Source organism: Carcharhinus amblyrhynchos, chromosome 4 (genome assembly GCF_965287045.1).
Source record: "Carcharhinus amblyrhynchos chromosome 4, sCarAmb.v2.hapA, whole genome shotgun sequence".
In the NCBI taxonomy this organism is placed as follows: domain Eukaryota; kingdom Metazoa; phylum Chordata; class Chondrichthyes; order Carcharhiniformes; family Carcharhinidae; genus Carcharhinus; species Carcharhinus amblyrhynchos.
The window spans coordinates 102,966,421-102,981,594 of NC_137327.1; the positions used below are offsets into that span (position 1 = coordinate 102,966,421).

Here is a 15,174-nt window from a genome sequence, read left to right on the forward strand (position 1 = left end):
TGAAGTTATTCATGGACTCAAGTACAAAAGACCTAAAGAACAAGAAGAATTTAGGCAAAAGAATAAACTAGTTCCTGTTCATCGGAAGAATTATTTACAAAAACAGTTTCTTCATAAACTGGATTAGTTGCTGTGACTTGTTCAACAACTTGCTTTTAAAAAATTGTAACGTTTGCTGACAAACCATTTTGTGATGATGAGCCCGATATTCAAACCCATCAAATGTAGCATTAGTAACTTCAAGCGAGTTAGCAGAATGATTTGTTCTGAAAAGTCACAACTAGTTTGACTTTATCCTCTAGTTTACAAACCCTTATGCATAAACAAACGTTGAAAGATCGCTTTTGATTTTCTATGTGGGCCTTCGGTTAAGGTTCAGAGCATTTTGAATGACATTTCTGAAGTAAACATCAACTCTAGCAAAGTGTTTGCTTCCAGTTCTCTTTTCCTGGGAAAAGCACAAACCAAGGATGAAGTTAGGTTGCAGCTAGTGCAAGCTCAACCTGTGAAAATTGTGCACCTCAGGATGGACATCTCTTGCCATTTGGTCATAGTGCACTCATGAGCCACAGTGGGATACACGATCAAACTTTCATTACAGCACACCCTAAAGATGGCATCAATTCATTATAAACACAGCCCACGTGTTACCAAGCTGCTCATATTCAGTCATTTTAAAAAAGTCAATATTATTTTGGTCAATGTGTAAGCCACATTTTGTGTTAATTTAAACCTGAAAGAAAGCATCTCTCAACGTACAGAAATTCTTTCATTGATTTGGTTGGTGGTCACATTAGTATCAGAACTCGGAACTCAATAGTTAAATTATCACAGTTTTTCTTTCTTATAAAATGTGATCTTTGGTCCTATCAAAAGAACAAAGATCCAGTATATTAAAAACATGATGCTCAGAAGAACAGATTGGCCAGTGTTTTACATGCCTTCCCAGCATAGAGGAAAATGGAGGCTTTGTTGAATCACAGCAAATACAACGTGTAACATTACAGGACGTTTATACCACAAGAGGTGATGAGGTAGATGTGGACGAGGAGGTCATTCCAGCCAACCTAGATTATCCAATCCAGAAAGTTTGACAGTTCCATCATCAAAACATTCAATTCTTTCTGAAATGATTACAGGAATTTTATTTATGTCTCCGATATTCTATCCTGAAGTCTTTCCAAGTATTCATCATTCTGTGTGTAATAAATAACTGACACGAGCCTTGTTCTGAATGTGTCCCATTGCCTAACCTCTCCCCACCAGCATCATGTTACTCAAAACAATCTTCCAAATTTAACTTTTTGTACATCTCACAGGTCTCCTCTTCAAGAGTAAAAAGCTCAATACTAATAAAATGAATGATCATGCTACGATACAAGTCTACTAGAAATTTGACTGGGTTTCAGATTTAGTCCAAACATTAAGTCACAATGAAAGACATCCCATTGTTTCTTTAAGGTCAGAAGGTTATAATTAATACGCCACTACAAATACCTCTCTGCAAGCATCCAGTGAATTATGGATGTCAAGGTGACAGCACATTTGCCTCAGGTATTTACCAAAGCCATTAGTGTTGCTGTAGGCATTCTCTATCTATTAAGAATGTTCCCTTATGTAATAGTCAGAACTCTACAGAGAAGAAATTTAATTCATATTATCATCAAAAATAATCAGTCTTCAAATCTGTAATGAAAAACACCACCTGCTTGTTTACCCACAGATCTCTATCTGCATAATGAGCAATCTCATGCACATTGATTTTAAGATTTCTCTATTACCAATTTAATGTGTTCTCATTTTAAATACGACGCACCAGTATGCAATAAAAATATTAATTTCCAACATGACTACTCCACTGAGCATCACCAGTACATTCTGTTCAAACAACTGAATGGATATATTACTCTACCAATACTTAAATAATTGGAAGATGATTGCAAAAAAAAAATAAAAATTTGAATTGGTAGCATTTTCCAAATTGTATCACTTTGTAGGACACATTTCTTTGATACTGTATATTTATAAATCTAAAATACTATAAAGAATATGAATAATAGAAACATCTTGATGAATATTAAACTAGATGTCACTGTGTATTACAGTACCCAACAATGTAAGTATAATGGATATAGTAATATCATACAAGTTATTTCACTTTGCCTTTTGGATATTTTTTATTATTTACCTTTGCCGGTATTCTTTATTGTAAATACTTCCTGATTCTAGGAGAATGGATTAAATTGACACTCAGATATGAGACCCCAAAAGAAACTTAGTTTTTGCCCCAATTATTTAACTTTGCTTAACATTTCAGGAAGCTTACACTAACCACTCTCCTACTGTAGAGGTACATATAAAGGGGCTGGGGAAGATGCATTTTGTTATCAGAATGCAGAACATATTGCTGCTCTTACACCACTGCACCAATAGATTGGCCTGACAGCGGCCAGTATCAAACAATGACAAGGTCCTGTTGAAATGAATTGCGTTAATTCAGAAAAGCTGCATTTCACAGGTCATTGAGTAAATTTGCAATGGTAGTTGCTGAAAGTGCAACTTAAAGGAGAAACACAACCATAATGATCGAGGTAGTGGTAATTTAATCTGGAGAGATAGATAAATGGTGTAGTGGTCTTGATCAAGTTTTGAACATCTTTCTCACAACGTGGTACATTAATAGATTATCAGGAATACACCAATAATGCAGATGCAAAAGTGACAAAAATATATTCATGTCATGCTCAAAAAAAATACAGCTTTATTTTTTTAAAAAAGACATCTGAAATAAATGTGGAATCAGCTTTCCAAGTATCTTTATTCTTATGACAGATCTTGAAACAAATATTACTATACAAATATTTTAGTTGGCAAGTGGCATAGAAAGGACGATGAAATCTTATCCAAAGTGTAATTTTGTCAAATGATGATTTTTTTTAAAAGATAAGTAACCATTTGACATGTGAAGTCTCCCATGCTGCAAATAAATTGAACAAAAGCTAAACTGAAATTTCAGGCACCTGGCTGACTAAACTTGCTTAAAGTATATGTATTGTAGATCTCACATTGCCTATTTGAACACCGAGTATTAGAGCTTCTACTAATAAAATGTAACACTATTAACAGGATGTTATGATAGGCACAGATAATCTTACAAAACACATCTCCACAAAGTATCAGCTTACTTTGTCTGTTTCATATTCACATACTGTACTTGTGAACTCAATTGCTCAGTCTGCCAAGATGAGGAAGCAAGTGTTCTCCGGTTGTGTTTAATTACCTAATTTATGATCCATTTGTTCAAGCACTTCAAGTGGAAGTAAATCTTTGTGGGGCAAAGAGAAACTCCAGTCACCCACTACCAGAGGGTCAGAGGACGTTGTCAACCATGTCACACTGTCTAGTCAATACAATTTCTTAGCCACACACCTGCTTAGCCTATCCCAACAGAATTGAGCCAAGAGTAAAGCACAGTTTACATGTATCTTTTCTTTTAGGCCTGCAAAGACCTGTGTGTGTGTATGTGTGTGTTTGTGTGTGTGTTGATGACAGCCAAACTAAGTCATCTATAAAGATAAGACCTTGTGATCTATTAAAGGATGTAAAAGTGGTTGGAGAGCATGATTACTCAGTAAAAGGACCATTGCACATTTCAGGAACCACACTTCCAAAACGTTCAGAGGAGGAGGAGCAAAAAGGAGAAAAACTGGAACACGAACAGAATTAACTCATGGCTAAAGCACAATTTGTGTAGCTTTCTCGTATCTTCCAGCGCAGTGACTAAACTGTTTACATATTAAGGCGAGAACAATAATACTGGAGTGACATTATGTCGCTCAGTTCATAATACACCTTAAGCATAACTGTCAATCATTGAAAATACTCTCTGTAGCTAACCCTTCAGCAAGAATCACAACCGTCAATAGCAAGCTCACGAGGAATTCCCTGGCCTGCTGGGAGGGGAGGATTTATAACCAGTCATGAACACAGGGATCCTCATTCTTAGCAGCAATTAGTTTAACACCCATGGGCCTCCTTGGGAACTCCAAACAACTCATCACATCATCAGTACAATCTGGTACATTAAAACACGATTTGATGCCGATTTGTAAACATTATCATTATAGGGAAATGACTCACAATACAAGTGCAATTTAACATTGTGATTTATATATCTAGGTGTGAAATCTATATGTGAACTGGACATTGTAGTGAGACAGAAGGTTGAATCTAACTTCTTCTGGTGGTTGAGAATATAGCCATGAATTGTAGGGTGTGTTTATTTCTATGCCATTGAACTACCAGTGTGCAGTTGATCAAGAACTAAAGATGTACTGAAAGGCTGTTTTTATTGCTTAAATAGTTACCTTCACCATGCTGCTGTTATTTAGTTTCCAATTACCGCAACGAGGAATGATCAGAAATAAATGAGTTAGGTAGAGAACAAAGGTTCTGCATATAAATTGCAAAAGAGAAAGTTACATCAAGATTGCTCCTGCACAGGTCTAATTTAGTAGAGTTGAAAAGAATGGGGACATGTTTAGTTTCTTAACACGCTAGCCTGGCCTGCTACATCTACTGATTTGGCGAATGAGGGTGTTATGGTTCAGGCTTTCCCTCAACATTTTGCCTCACTGACTTTCCTATTGTAATGTTGTGCATGGATGAGTTCATATTTACTGCCAGAACAGGACTCTACGAGATTATTCAATCCACGAGGTCTCTGAAGGCAGAGCTGCCCATCATCCATAATTAAACAGTTCAGACAGTTACACTGAAGCCTGATGAGTAGGTGCTCATACTTCATCTGCTTTCTGAACACCTGTTAATACTGCTGCCATATACAGCCAAATTAGAACAAATCCTCTGTAACCAATTTCCCGACTGACCTGGTCTTGTCCCGTTTACAATTACACACAGAATTTTCCATTCCTGGCACAGAATTCTGGTATCGTGGAATTGGAGCCAACAGAATTTTTGATGGAACTCAGGTTTTGGCCTTGTTCACAAAGCCATGGTAGATTTTGATTGGTGAAGATTGCAAGACGTGCTTTTTCTGCCTGCCCTCTAGCAACGTTTGGGGACATTGTTGCGTTATCCCAATAACCCCATTAAGATACATTTCCAATAGACTCAAGGGTAAATATATCTTGACAAAGGTCTCCCATTGGTTACTTATTTCTTTGTACTGATCGTCTCAGCTCAGATTGGATCTTGAACTTTATCTCCATAATGACACTACAACAAATAGCCCATGCTGGTTAAATGAGTGCCAGAGGATGATTGGAGCAGTAGTAGGTGTGATTCTGGGCTGTATGTGGGCTCTATTCTTTGCTATCTTACAAATACCATAAATCAGACTTTTTTGTATTGTGAACTCAGAATCAAGTGGGCTAGTAACTGTATACAAAGTACATTATAGTTCATTATTGTACATCTAATATATCATGAAAAAATTAAGCTTCAAAACAATGTCAAATGAAGGATATTGTGGCTGATTTGCATTCAAATCTGACGGTGGAAACCAAGTACATGACTATTTAAAATAGGCAGTCTACTTATCCTTTCAAAATTTGACTATTTTAACTTTCAGGTAGTTGGATGCATCACTGTTTGAAGAAGGCAGCAGCACGAGTGTTTGCAAACTGAGGTATAATCTCATCAGAAGGAACTTTATTGAATTTGAATATACTTTAGAATGAAATCTTTGATCTTCCAAAAACAATATATCTTGTCCTGCTGTCATCCTCACTTGAACTCTGTTACCCTGGATACCATACCTGGTTTCCACAGAATCTCTATAGTGCGGAAGGAGGCCATCCAGCACATCTCTGAAAGAGCATCTTACCCAGGCCCACTCCCACTGCTCTATCCCATGCACTTACAGAGGCCAACCTATCTAACCTTTGGACTGTGGGAGGAAACCACAGCACCCAAAATAACCCCACGCAGGCACGTGGAGAATGTGCAAACTCCACACACAGTCACCTGAGGCTGGAATTGAGTCAGGAGTTGTAAGGCAGCTGTGCTTTAACAACTGTGCCAATATGCTGCCCTGGGAAGCTGATTCTTCTTGACATACAGTGCCAAGTAGAAGCAAGGTGGAACCTTTTTTATCTGGTATTATCAACACTTATATAATGCTCTGCACACAGTCGGGTTGAAAGTTATGCTGGCATTTTCTGATGGAGCTTTACTGAGCTCACCTCTCAAATAATCATTGAAAAGCTTTGCAATATTGCTCTGAAGACTTGCTCTAGAATCATAGAATCCAACACTGCAGAAGGAGGCCTTTCGGCCCATTGAGTCCACACCGACAACAATCCCACCCAGGCCCTATCCCTGTAATCCCTGATAATTCCTCTAACCTACTCATCCCAGGACACTAGGGGCAATTTAGCATGGTCAATCAATATAACCCGTACATCTTGGGACCGTGGGAGGAAACCGGAGCTCCCAGAGGAAACCCATGCAGACACGGGGAGAATGTGCAAATTCTACACAGACAGTGACCAAGCCAAGAATCGAACCCAGGTCCCTGGAGCTGCGAGACAGCAGTGTTAACCACTATACTACCATGCCGTACATTCTACTAGAATAAAACAATAAATAAGAAGGATAATAATTTACATCAATAATACCGTTTGGGTCAATAGAGGAATATTTGGAAAACTCGTAATTCTAAATGTTTTAGCGATATCTCGTTAGTTAATCACCAACATTACAGCATTTTATCTGTTCACAGTTGTGTCAATTAACCTTGGCACTTTTTTATGTTAAGCACATTAAGTAAATACTGGCTACTGGCATTGCCTCTGATAGTAAAATATATAAACTAGTACTGTTGAAGACTCCAGAATTCTCTTTGAGGGAGAATTTGTCTGGTGCCTCTGATCACGAGTGATTGCCAAAGTAAACAGCACCCAGCCAATAGCAAGTTCAGTTCAGAATTTGATGTCTTGCTGCAAGTCATGTTGTGGGCCCACACTAGATAATCCCTCAACATTGAGGAAGATTTGAATGTACTGTTAAAATTACAACTGAAAGGTTCACCAATTGTCCCCTTATAATTGCAATCAAAGTTAAGTTTCAAAATTCAGAACGTACAGACCATTGTTTCCAAATCCATCCTACGTTAGAAATGGGGCAGATTCAGCAGCAGTGAAAATGACCTGCATTATCTATTGGACATACTTCTAGATAATAAATGGTGAATAAAGTACAAGTACTCTGTGGTTGGTTGTCTTTTAACTGTAATAAACATGACTAAAAACAAAAAACTATGTTTAAATGGTGTCTTCACAAATGTTGATGAAGATGTTGATTTATGTGCATGAGAAAACCAAGAAAATTGCCACTGCTATATTATTAGGAACTTCTATATAACACATTTATTAACCAACATTGTTAGTAACCTCATTTACAGCAGCATCACAAGAAACTTTTTCTTTTTTCTAACCTCGTCTCAATTTGAGGTTTGCTTGAAGATGACACAGCCATTACAATGCAAGCGTTAAACATTGCATTATGCCAAGGATATCAAAGAAAAACTTAAGTGCTTAAGGAGGAGATCCCAGAATTTAATTGCTGATATCGACAGGTTGTTGCCCATTCAGTCACAACTGTGATTTGAAATTTTGCTATTGTTTCTTGCAACATTGTCTTCAGTGGTAATATTAGTTATAACGGCCATCCAAGTGGTGCCAGAGATGATGCACTTATATATACGCTTTCCAGGGTAAGTCCCTACACAAAATTGTTTACTCATTAGAGCCCAGACATATAAAGTTAAAGTAAGCAACAAAAGAAATGTAGACTCGAATTCTCCCATCCCGTCCGCCTCTGGAGTTTTAGAGGGCAGGTTGCAGAGAATGTGAAAAGCCATCGATGGTCGGATGGAGACTTCTGGCTTTTAGACCAGCGTGGCCGGAGAGTTCCACTCATATACTCCTGATCAGTATATAGACCTCTTGGGTGAGTGAAGTATCTGCTGAGGGGGTCGTCAGGTTTTAAGGAATCATTGCATCCTCCATTATTGAGATGCCAGCTAGAAATCAACTAAATGACCACAGGTATGACTTATAGAACATTAAAACGTATCTTAACATTTTTGTCAGATATTTAAGAGTTGTTATATTAGATTGTAATTATATTAGTTGTTAGGTATTTAAGAGTTGTTCCTTTCAATTTAAAATAACACAAAATGTTAAATCGGAGATGGAATGATGGTCACATTCGAGTGGAAAAGACATTAACGCATACAACCTTTTTTTTCTGTATAAAAGGATTAGAGTTGCCATTCATGATGATGCCCCACCCCCTCATCCCTGTCAGCCTACCTCCTGCATCGGTTACCATGGCAATGAGCCAGATGAGTCACCTCAGCACCATAGCTAACATGGCAGTGGCAGCCCAAATGCACAGTCCCCTTTCCCGAGCAGGAGCTTCTGTTATTAAGGTAAGCCTGAAATCATTGCAATCTTTGTGTGGAAATAACTGGTAATTAGGATTTTGCTTTCCTTCGGAATCAATATCAAAACTGATGAACTGTTTTATTTCTCTGACGGCTATTCCACATCCAAATGTGGCCTGACTTTTTACTTGAGAATGATGGGAGTGAAAAACCTTAAAGCTCAAGGTTAAGTTGCACAGTAATAGAATACAGCACAAATCAATTGTACCGTGTGCTGACCTGAAACATGCAGCCTGTAAACTTGACTTTCTATCCAGGGTACAGACAACTGCACGCACACATAAGCCTGATGCATAAAACAAACTGTTGGGCTTTTCCTAAAGGTGCAATGAAGAACAACAGTCAGATTTCAGTTCCCTTATCTATACTGAACCAGCCTTATATACATGGTGCAGTTAGATTTGAGATAGTATGCTCGTGGTTTATCCTTATTGATGGTGGGTGTGCATGGGTGCAGTAGGCGTGGTGAGTGGAAAGATAGTGTTAGATATGCTTCAAATGGCTGATAGCTTTCAATATTGTTTTTCATCTCAACTGCTGCTTTCACCTTACCACGACACACTTTGAAATTTTTGATTCTCCACCACTTGTTCTCTTCTTCATTTAATTTACCTTTCTTAATTTGAGAATGGATAGTAACATGCCTAAACCTGCTATTCTGTAACTGACCCACAGGGGTGTGCAAGAGTACACCTGCAATTTCCTCCTTTTGGGTCCAGGAATAGGTGTACTACTATTTGAGGCAAACACTCGGTCATCAAAAGTTCTTAAAAGTCATTCCTTAAAAGAAGGAAAATCTAGGGAAAGACTTCCAGTATAACCGTTCCCCAGCCACCTGGATAATTTGAAATAGAAGAACACTTTCCGAGGAATCTTTTCCATTTAGTGACCCTTTTCAAGTACTCCCATCGCTGTCCTGATGCGAGCATTAGATATCTGCCCATGACTCCTTGTAGTGAAGCATAATTTAGCACTTTAGACAGATCCAGGAGGTTGAACTAGTAAAAGTAAAAGTTGAATGTACACCAATACCTAACGAGGTTACTGGGATTTTCCAGCTTGGAAGGTTCAATTTCGACCCCTGTATGAAGTGTCAATATACAAGTTTGTGGATAAAATTGTTTCAAGCTACAAGACCACAAGACATAGGAACAAAAGTAGGTCATTCGGCCCATTGAGTCTGCTTTGCCATTCAGGGAGATCATGTCTGATCTGATCCACTTTCACCTCATAACCCTTGATTCCCTTACTGATTAAAAATCTGTCTATCTCAGCCTTGAACAACTTTAACAACCCAGCCTCTACAGCTCTCTGTGCTAAAGAATTCCACAGATTCACGATCTCCCCCAAGAAAAGAAATTCCTCCTCACTTCTATCTTTAATCATTGACCCCTTGCTCAGAGAATATAGCCTTTGATTCTAAACTCTCCCAAAAGGGAAACAACCTCTCAGCATCTAACCTGTGAAGCCTCCTGGGAATCCTATAAGTCTTAATAAGGTCACCTCTCATTCTTCTAAACTCAAATGAGTACAGGCTCAACCACTTGTTCACATAAGAAAATTGCTCCCTACCCAAGATCAACCCATTGAACTTTCACTGGGCTGCCTCCAATACCAGCATTTCTTTCCTTAGATAAAAGGGACCAAACTGTTCACAGTATTCCAGCTGTGTGGTCAATCCGTGGTAAACATATCTGCAACATAGTTCCGGGTTTGGGCAAAGTCAAAAATGGTCAGATTCCATAGGAGAGAACTTTGGTTATATTGAAGTTATCGCTCAAACGCGCATTCAATTTTATTTATAAATAACTCACTATATACTGAAAATGTTCCCCCTTGGCCTTTTCTTCATTGTTTTCTTAATTAAGCTACTGAATATTGAATGGGCAGTTTGCACTCCATCAATCACATCAAGAGTTGATAGACTTTGAACACAATTATTAATGGCAAGGAAGCAACACCTCATGAGTTGTGACTTGTCATTAGTTGCTGGACAATTTGCTTTGCTCTATCATTAACATTGCGAAAATGGCAACTTTCCCTTAAAATTGCTGTGAATTGCATGAAGTTGCGATATTTCTTCATTAATTATCCATTAAACTCTCATAGAACATGAAGTCTAGTAATCAGAAGCATAAGTATACTTTTGGTGTTGGAGTTAATCATTGCCTATCAACCTTCCCGGACTAGAAAGTAAAAAACTTTGAAGCCTTGTTCTTTCATGCAGTAAAGTGCTGTTAGAGATTTTAAAATTTTTATTCTTTTTTCTTTTGTTTCCTTGGTATCTCTTTTCTCTTCTTAAATCAATTCTTTGTTTCCCTTTCTGTACCTGATATAACATTAAATTCACTTGCTGCAACTGACCCTCCTCCTCGATTCTTTCTCTGTCCGTTTCTCATTCCCATCACCAAGCTCCCAGATACCCTGTTTTCCTCCCCATGTCATTGTCAACTTGCACTGCCAACAACTTACAGGGCTAAACATTTATGAGCTGAGGAGGGGGGAAGAGATCTGATTAAATATGCAACACTGAGATGTTCCACTCAAGGAAATTTTGGTCAATGTCTATTTCCAAATTTACTACATTAAGCCAATAATTCATTTTTATTATAGATTAGAACTTTTGGGAGAAAAATCAACTTTCTTCATGACAATTTGTCTTTATAAAGGAGCTGCTGTGCTAACTATTCATTGAGAATTCAAGCCATAACCTAATTGAACACTGGTTATTGAGCTGTGGAATGATGAAGGCTGCAGTTCATTATGGTTTGTGCCCAGCTGAGCAGGGTTGGAGCTGTAACTGTTGGCTGTTATAGTCTACAGTTTCATGACTAAAGGTTCTGGACAACTGCACAATCCTCCACCTCATGGAGGATGATGCAGTTATGTCATCAATTTATTGCATATCTTGTGACAGAATTGCATCAAGAATCTGCAGTGGCCATTTCTTTCAAAGAATCGTTAGGAGGTGGTTACCTTCTGAACCCTCCCTGCTCTCCCTCTTCCTCTCCCCATTGGTCTTTCGGGCTTTTGTTACTTGTGGCTGGGGATGACTTAAGTGTATCTTCAAATGCTTTTTTTTCCCTTTGAAGTATAGTGGGGAAATGATGGAAGGATTCCCAAACTGTTTTATCAGCCAATTTAATCACATTATAAATGCTCCTTCTACGGCTAAAAAGTCCTGGCACTGGACTTGACCCCGGAACTTCTGGTCCAGAGGTAGGGATACTACTAATGTGTGTGGTGCAAGACCTCCTTGCCAGGAGGCTTTTGGGCATTCTGAAGTTGCCAGCAGGGGGCACAAGAGAGCATCCAGTTTTTCATCTTTGTCTTCATCAGGCCACAAATCCAATGTGCAAAGTTTAACATTGCACCATTCCAGCTATATAAGTATCAATAGAAAGGCTGCATACAAGGAAAATACAGCAATTCCGGGGAAAAAAATCCACAGCTTTAGTTTTTAAGTGGGATGACCTTATTGTTTTGCCTTTGTGAACATTGCGACGCAATAAAAAGGTAGTTTCTTCTTGCAAAGCAATGGTTCAAACCTCCATTAAAATAACAGACTCATTGGTAACATTCATATGATAACATTACTGAGTAATTGTCAGGCTAAAGCATTTGACAGTTGGCAATTTTTGAAAGTGGAAATAGTTCATTTTCTTTCAACCTGCTGAGAGTATGACATGGAAACCAAATCACAGCATTCAGAACATTTTGCAGTACAGAAGGTGTTTCCTGCAGAGACAGGAAGTAATGTTGCAAGCTTTTGGAGAATAGCATCATTGCTAGAAGCGCAAAGATAATACCATTGCCTTAACCTTTATAAACCTGTCACAACTGGTACTGGCTGCTATGATAGCTGGACACAAAAAAATAAAACCACCACTATCTGCAATGGGAAGTGACCTTTTTATCCAAGATCATTATTAGGGGTGAGCTGCCCTTTACCTATGACAGGGCTAATACTGGCATAATAACCTTTACATCGTTAGGAGTCCTGCTGGGAGAAATGAATACCATTTTCTTTAGTCAGGCAATCATATCCTTCTGATGAGATGCTAAATTAAAGTCCAGTCTTTCTACTCTGTTGTTGGACAATAAAGCTCAATTCCATTTAGTGCAGACCGTTTTCAAATGTTCTGGTCAAACACTCCTCTCTCAATATCATAAAATTAAATGCATCAGCCCACTATCTATTTCATTGTTTTCTTTTGTAGGGCAATGCTGGCATAGAATGGATGCTAAAGTCCAAAAGTAATTCACTGTGTGAAATGTTCTCTGACATTGGTGATACACACAATGTTTGTCATTATATCGTGGATCACAATGTTTTACCAGTATAAACCAATGCAATATTCATGCATCTTTTCTGGCTGTTCGTACCTGAGAAAATAAATATGGATAAACACATTTGACATTTCTTTTCCTCTTCAGTACAGCGAGATAGTTTCACACGTGTATGATTACTTTCATCATTAAACTCTCATTGCTTGGTTTAATGTCATACCATTAGTCACTTGATTTATTTAGCAAATGATATAGTTACTTATCAGATTTAAAACAGGCTTCCACAGGATAGTAGTTACCTAATGAGGCACTGCTTGTAGGGCTTGAGTAACAGAATGCATGTCGACTCATTAGCTCACTGACTGATAATAGGTTTGTTTAGTTACATGCTTAAGCACAATTCCTAAACTAGTCATGCCTAAAATAGATAACAAGGCATTAAAATAGCTACCTAGTCTCAGATTTAAATGTTCCCCAAGGGCCTGATGTTTTATTTTGTGACGCAGAGTCCCACTTCTTAAATTTTTAAAAAGTTTGTTTCCTCCCATTTCCCTGTTAATTTTCTCAAGGTCCCACACACTTGAGGCAGCTAGCTGAAATATTACCTGGATGTTACTCAGGAATGAATGTCTGCCGTGAATGCTAGCAGCTTGTTTGACAGTGACTGTGCACAGCAGAATTCAATTCCATCCTCGTCCCATGTTTAAACACAGATATCTGGACGGTGATCAGGAGCAGTATTTCCTATTCTAAGCAAGGACTGCTGAGATCAAGTGCAGTGGCCCCATGATTGGCCAACTCTGTATCGGGTCCGAGTGTCAGCATGCCTGACTTCTAAGATGCAATTACTCTCTGGCTTAAACAGCTAAATCATCGGAATCGCGATTTGTATCGTTTTGGCTCAGTTGCCAGCAGGCTCTTCACTTTGACTGTTTGGATTGGAGCTCCGCCTCCAGAATTTGAGGGTAAAATTTAGACAAAGTGGGGGGCAGGCGGGTGCTGCACTGTTCAAGGCTCCATCGGCCTACTCCGTTGGCTTAGGCGGGGTTTTAAGATCTTACAACTACTATTACAAGAGAAACAAAAAGCCCTCAGTGTCCTGGCCCATCACCACAAACAGATTAGCTGGTTAGTCATTTCATTGTTATTTGGAGGTTCTTGCTGGAAGACAAATTAGACGTGATGAGGTATGAAATAAATGCAAGTCTTTTGTTTGAAGCACAGGATAGATTTAGACCTGGATTCAGAGACAGCTGCAAACCACTTTGGGGACATGGCCATTGCACTTAGTTTATTTTGGAAAAGGGAAATTCTTAGCTCAGATTGAGATTTGTGTTTCTCTAACAAGGAGTTGCTATGATGCATGAAGGAACAAGGTCTTGTACTAGAACGAAAGATAGAAATTTAAAGTGGTTAAAGTTTTAATTAGCTAAAACATTCTATTAAATAATAGAACCTATGCAGTCTATGTTAAGTATTTAGTGCACTACCCCTTTAAGGTTAGGTACACTAGCGGTTTTCATATTTAAATTGCTAGAATGTGAGACTCTATCAGGGATTAGCACCTGCTTACTGGCCAGATAGTTTATTAAAATAACACCATTTACTAATGCAATTTATTTTATACCCATTCAGGATATTTGTGCCAAATAGTCAGTTAGTTCATTCTGCTTAAACTCTGCTTATTTCCTGTGAGGGTCAAAAGGGTCATGATGAAAACACATGACCTCACTCCTTTTGTTGGCTGTGCATTACTTGGAGAAACTTCTTTACTGAACACTATTTGTAGTAAATGGAGCATAGAATGAACACATATTGGTTATGTTTGTTATTACACGGTGGGGATTTGATTTCATCCTTTTATGACTCAAAATTAACTTTTGCATTCCCGGGTTTGCTGCTGTGAGCAGGAGTTAACCCTTAGTTCTCCAACAGCTTTGGGGAATTCCAGTTTCCTCTGGTTGAAACATTTAAAAGTACATTCAGCTTACATTGAAATAAAGCTTGGGTGTTAAGAGTAACTTAAAAAACACACAGGATGCAATCAAGAATCCGTTTTAAATAATTTTACTGGCTCTGTCTTCTTCTCTTCATCCTCTTTTACCTTGATCTATCCAAGGATGAAGTAAGGGTCTCAGACTGGGGAAAACCCATTCATGAACCCTCTGCACACACAGACAGAGAACAACTAAAATCTTGTTATTGTGTAGAGAACCTCCCTCACAACTTGAGTGTCCCACCTCTTACTTTCTGCCCCCGCCTTCCTCGCCTCTCTCATGGTTAACTTCTCTCTGAACTTTTCCCTTCTTCTTTGTCCGAAGCTCCGACTACAGTGTAGAAATTTGATTTCCTCCACCTCCTCCTCTCCATCAATCCAGATTTCTACACTTTTTCTCAGGACATCGAAACAG

At 38.5% G+C, this 15,174-nt stretch overlaps 1 protein-coding gene across 4 annotated transcripts in view; it reads left to right on the forward strand.

Annotated features, from left to right (window-relative positions):
* Positions 1-15,174, forward strand: part of dacha (dachshund a) — a 375,878-nt gene that overhangs the window by 277,761 nt on the left and 82,943 nt on the right. For all 4 annotated transcript variants that reach the window (XM_080187709.1, XM_080187712.1, XM_080187710.1 and 1 more), the window contains exon 4: positions 8,286-8,458. In XM_080187709.1, coding sequence (XP_080043835.1) covers positions 8,286-8,458 — 173 coding nt within the window. The remainder of the gene's footprint in view (positions 1-8,285; positions 8,459-15,174) is intronic.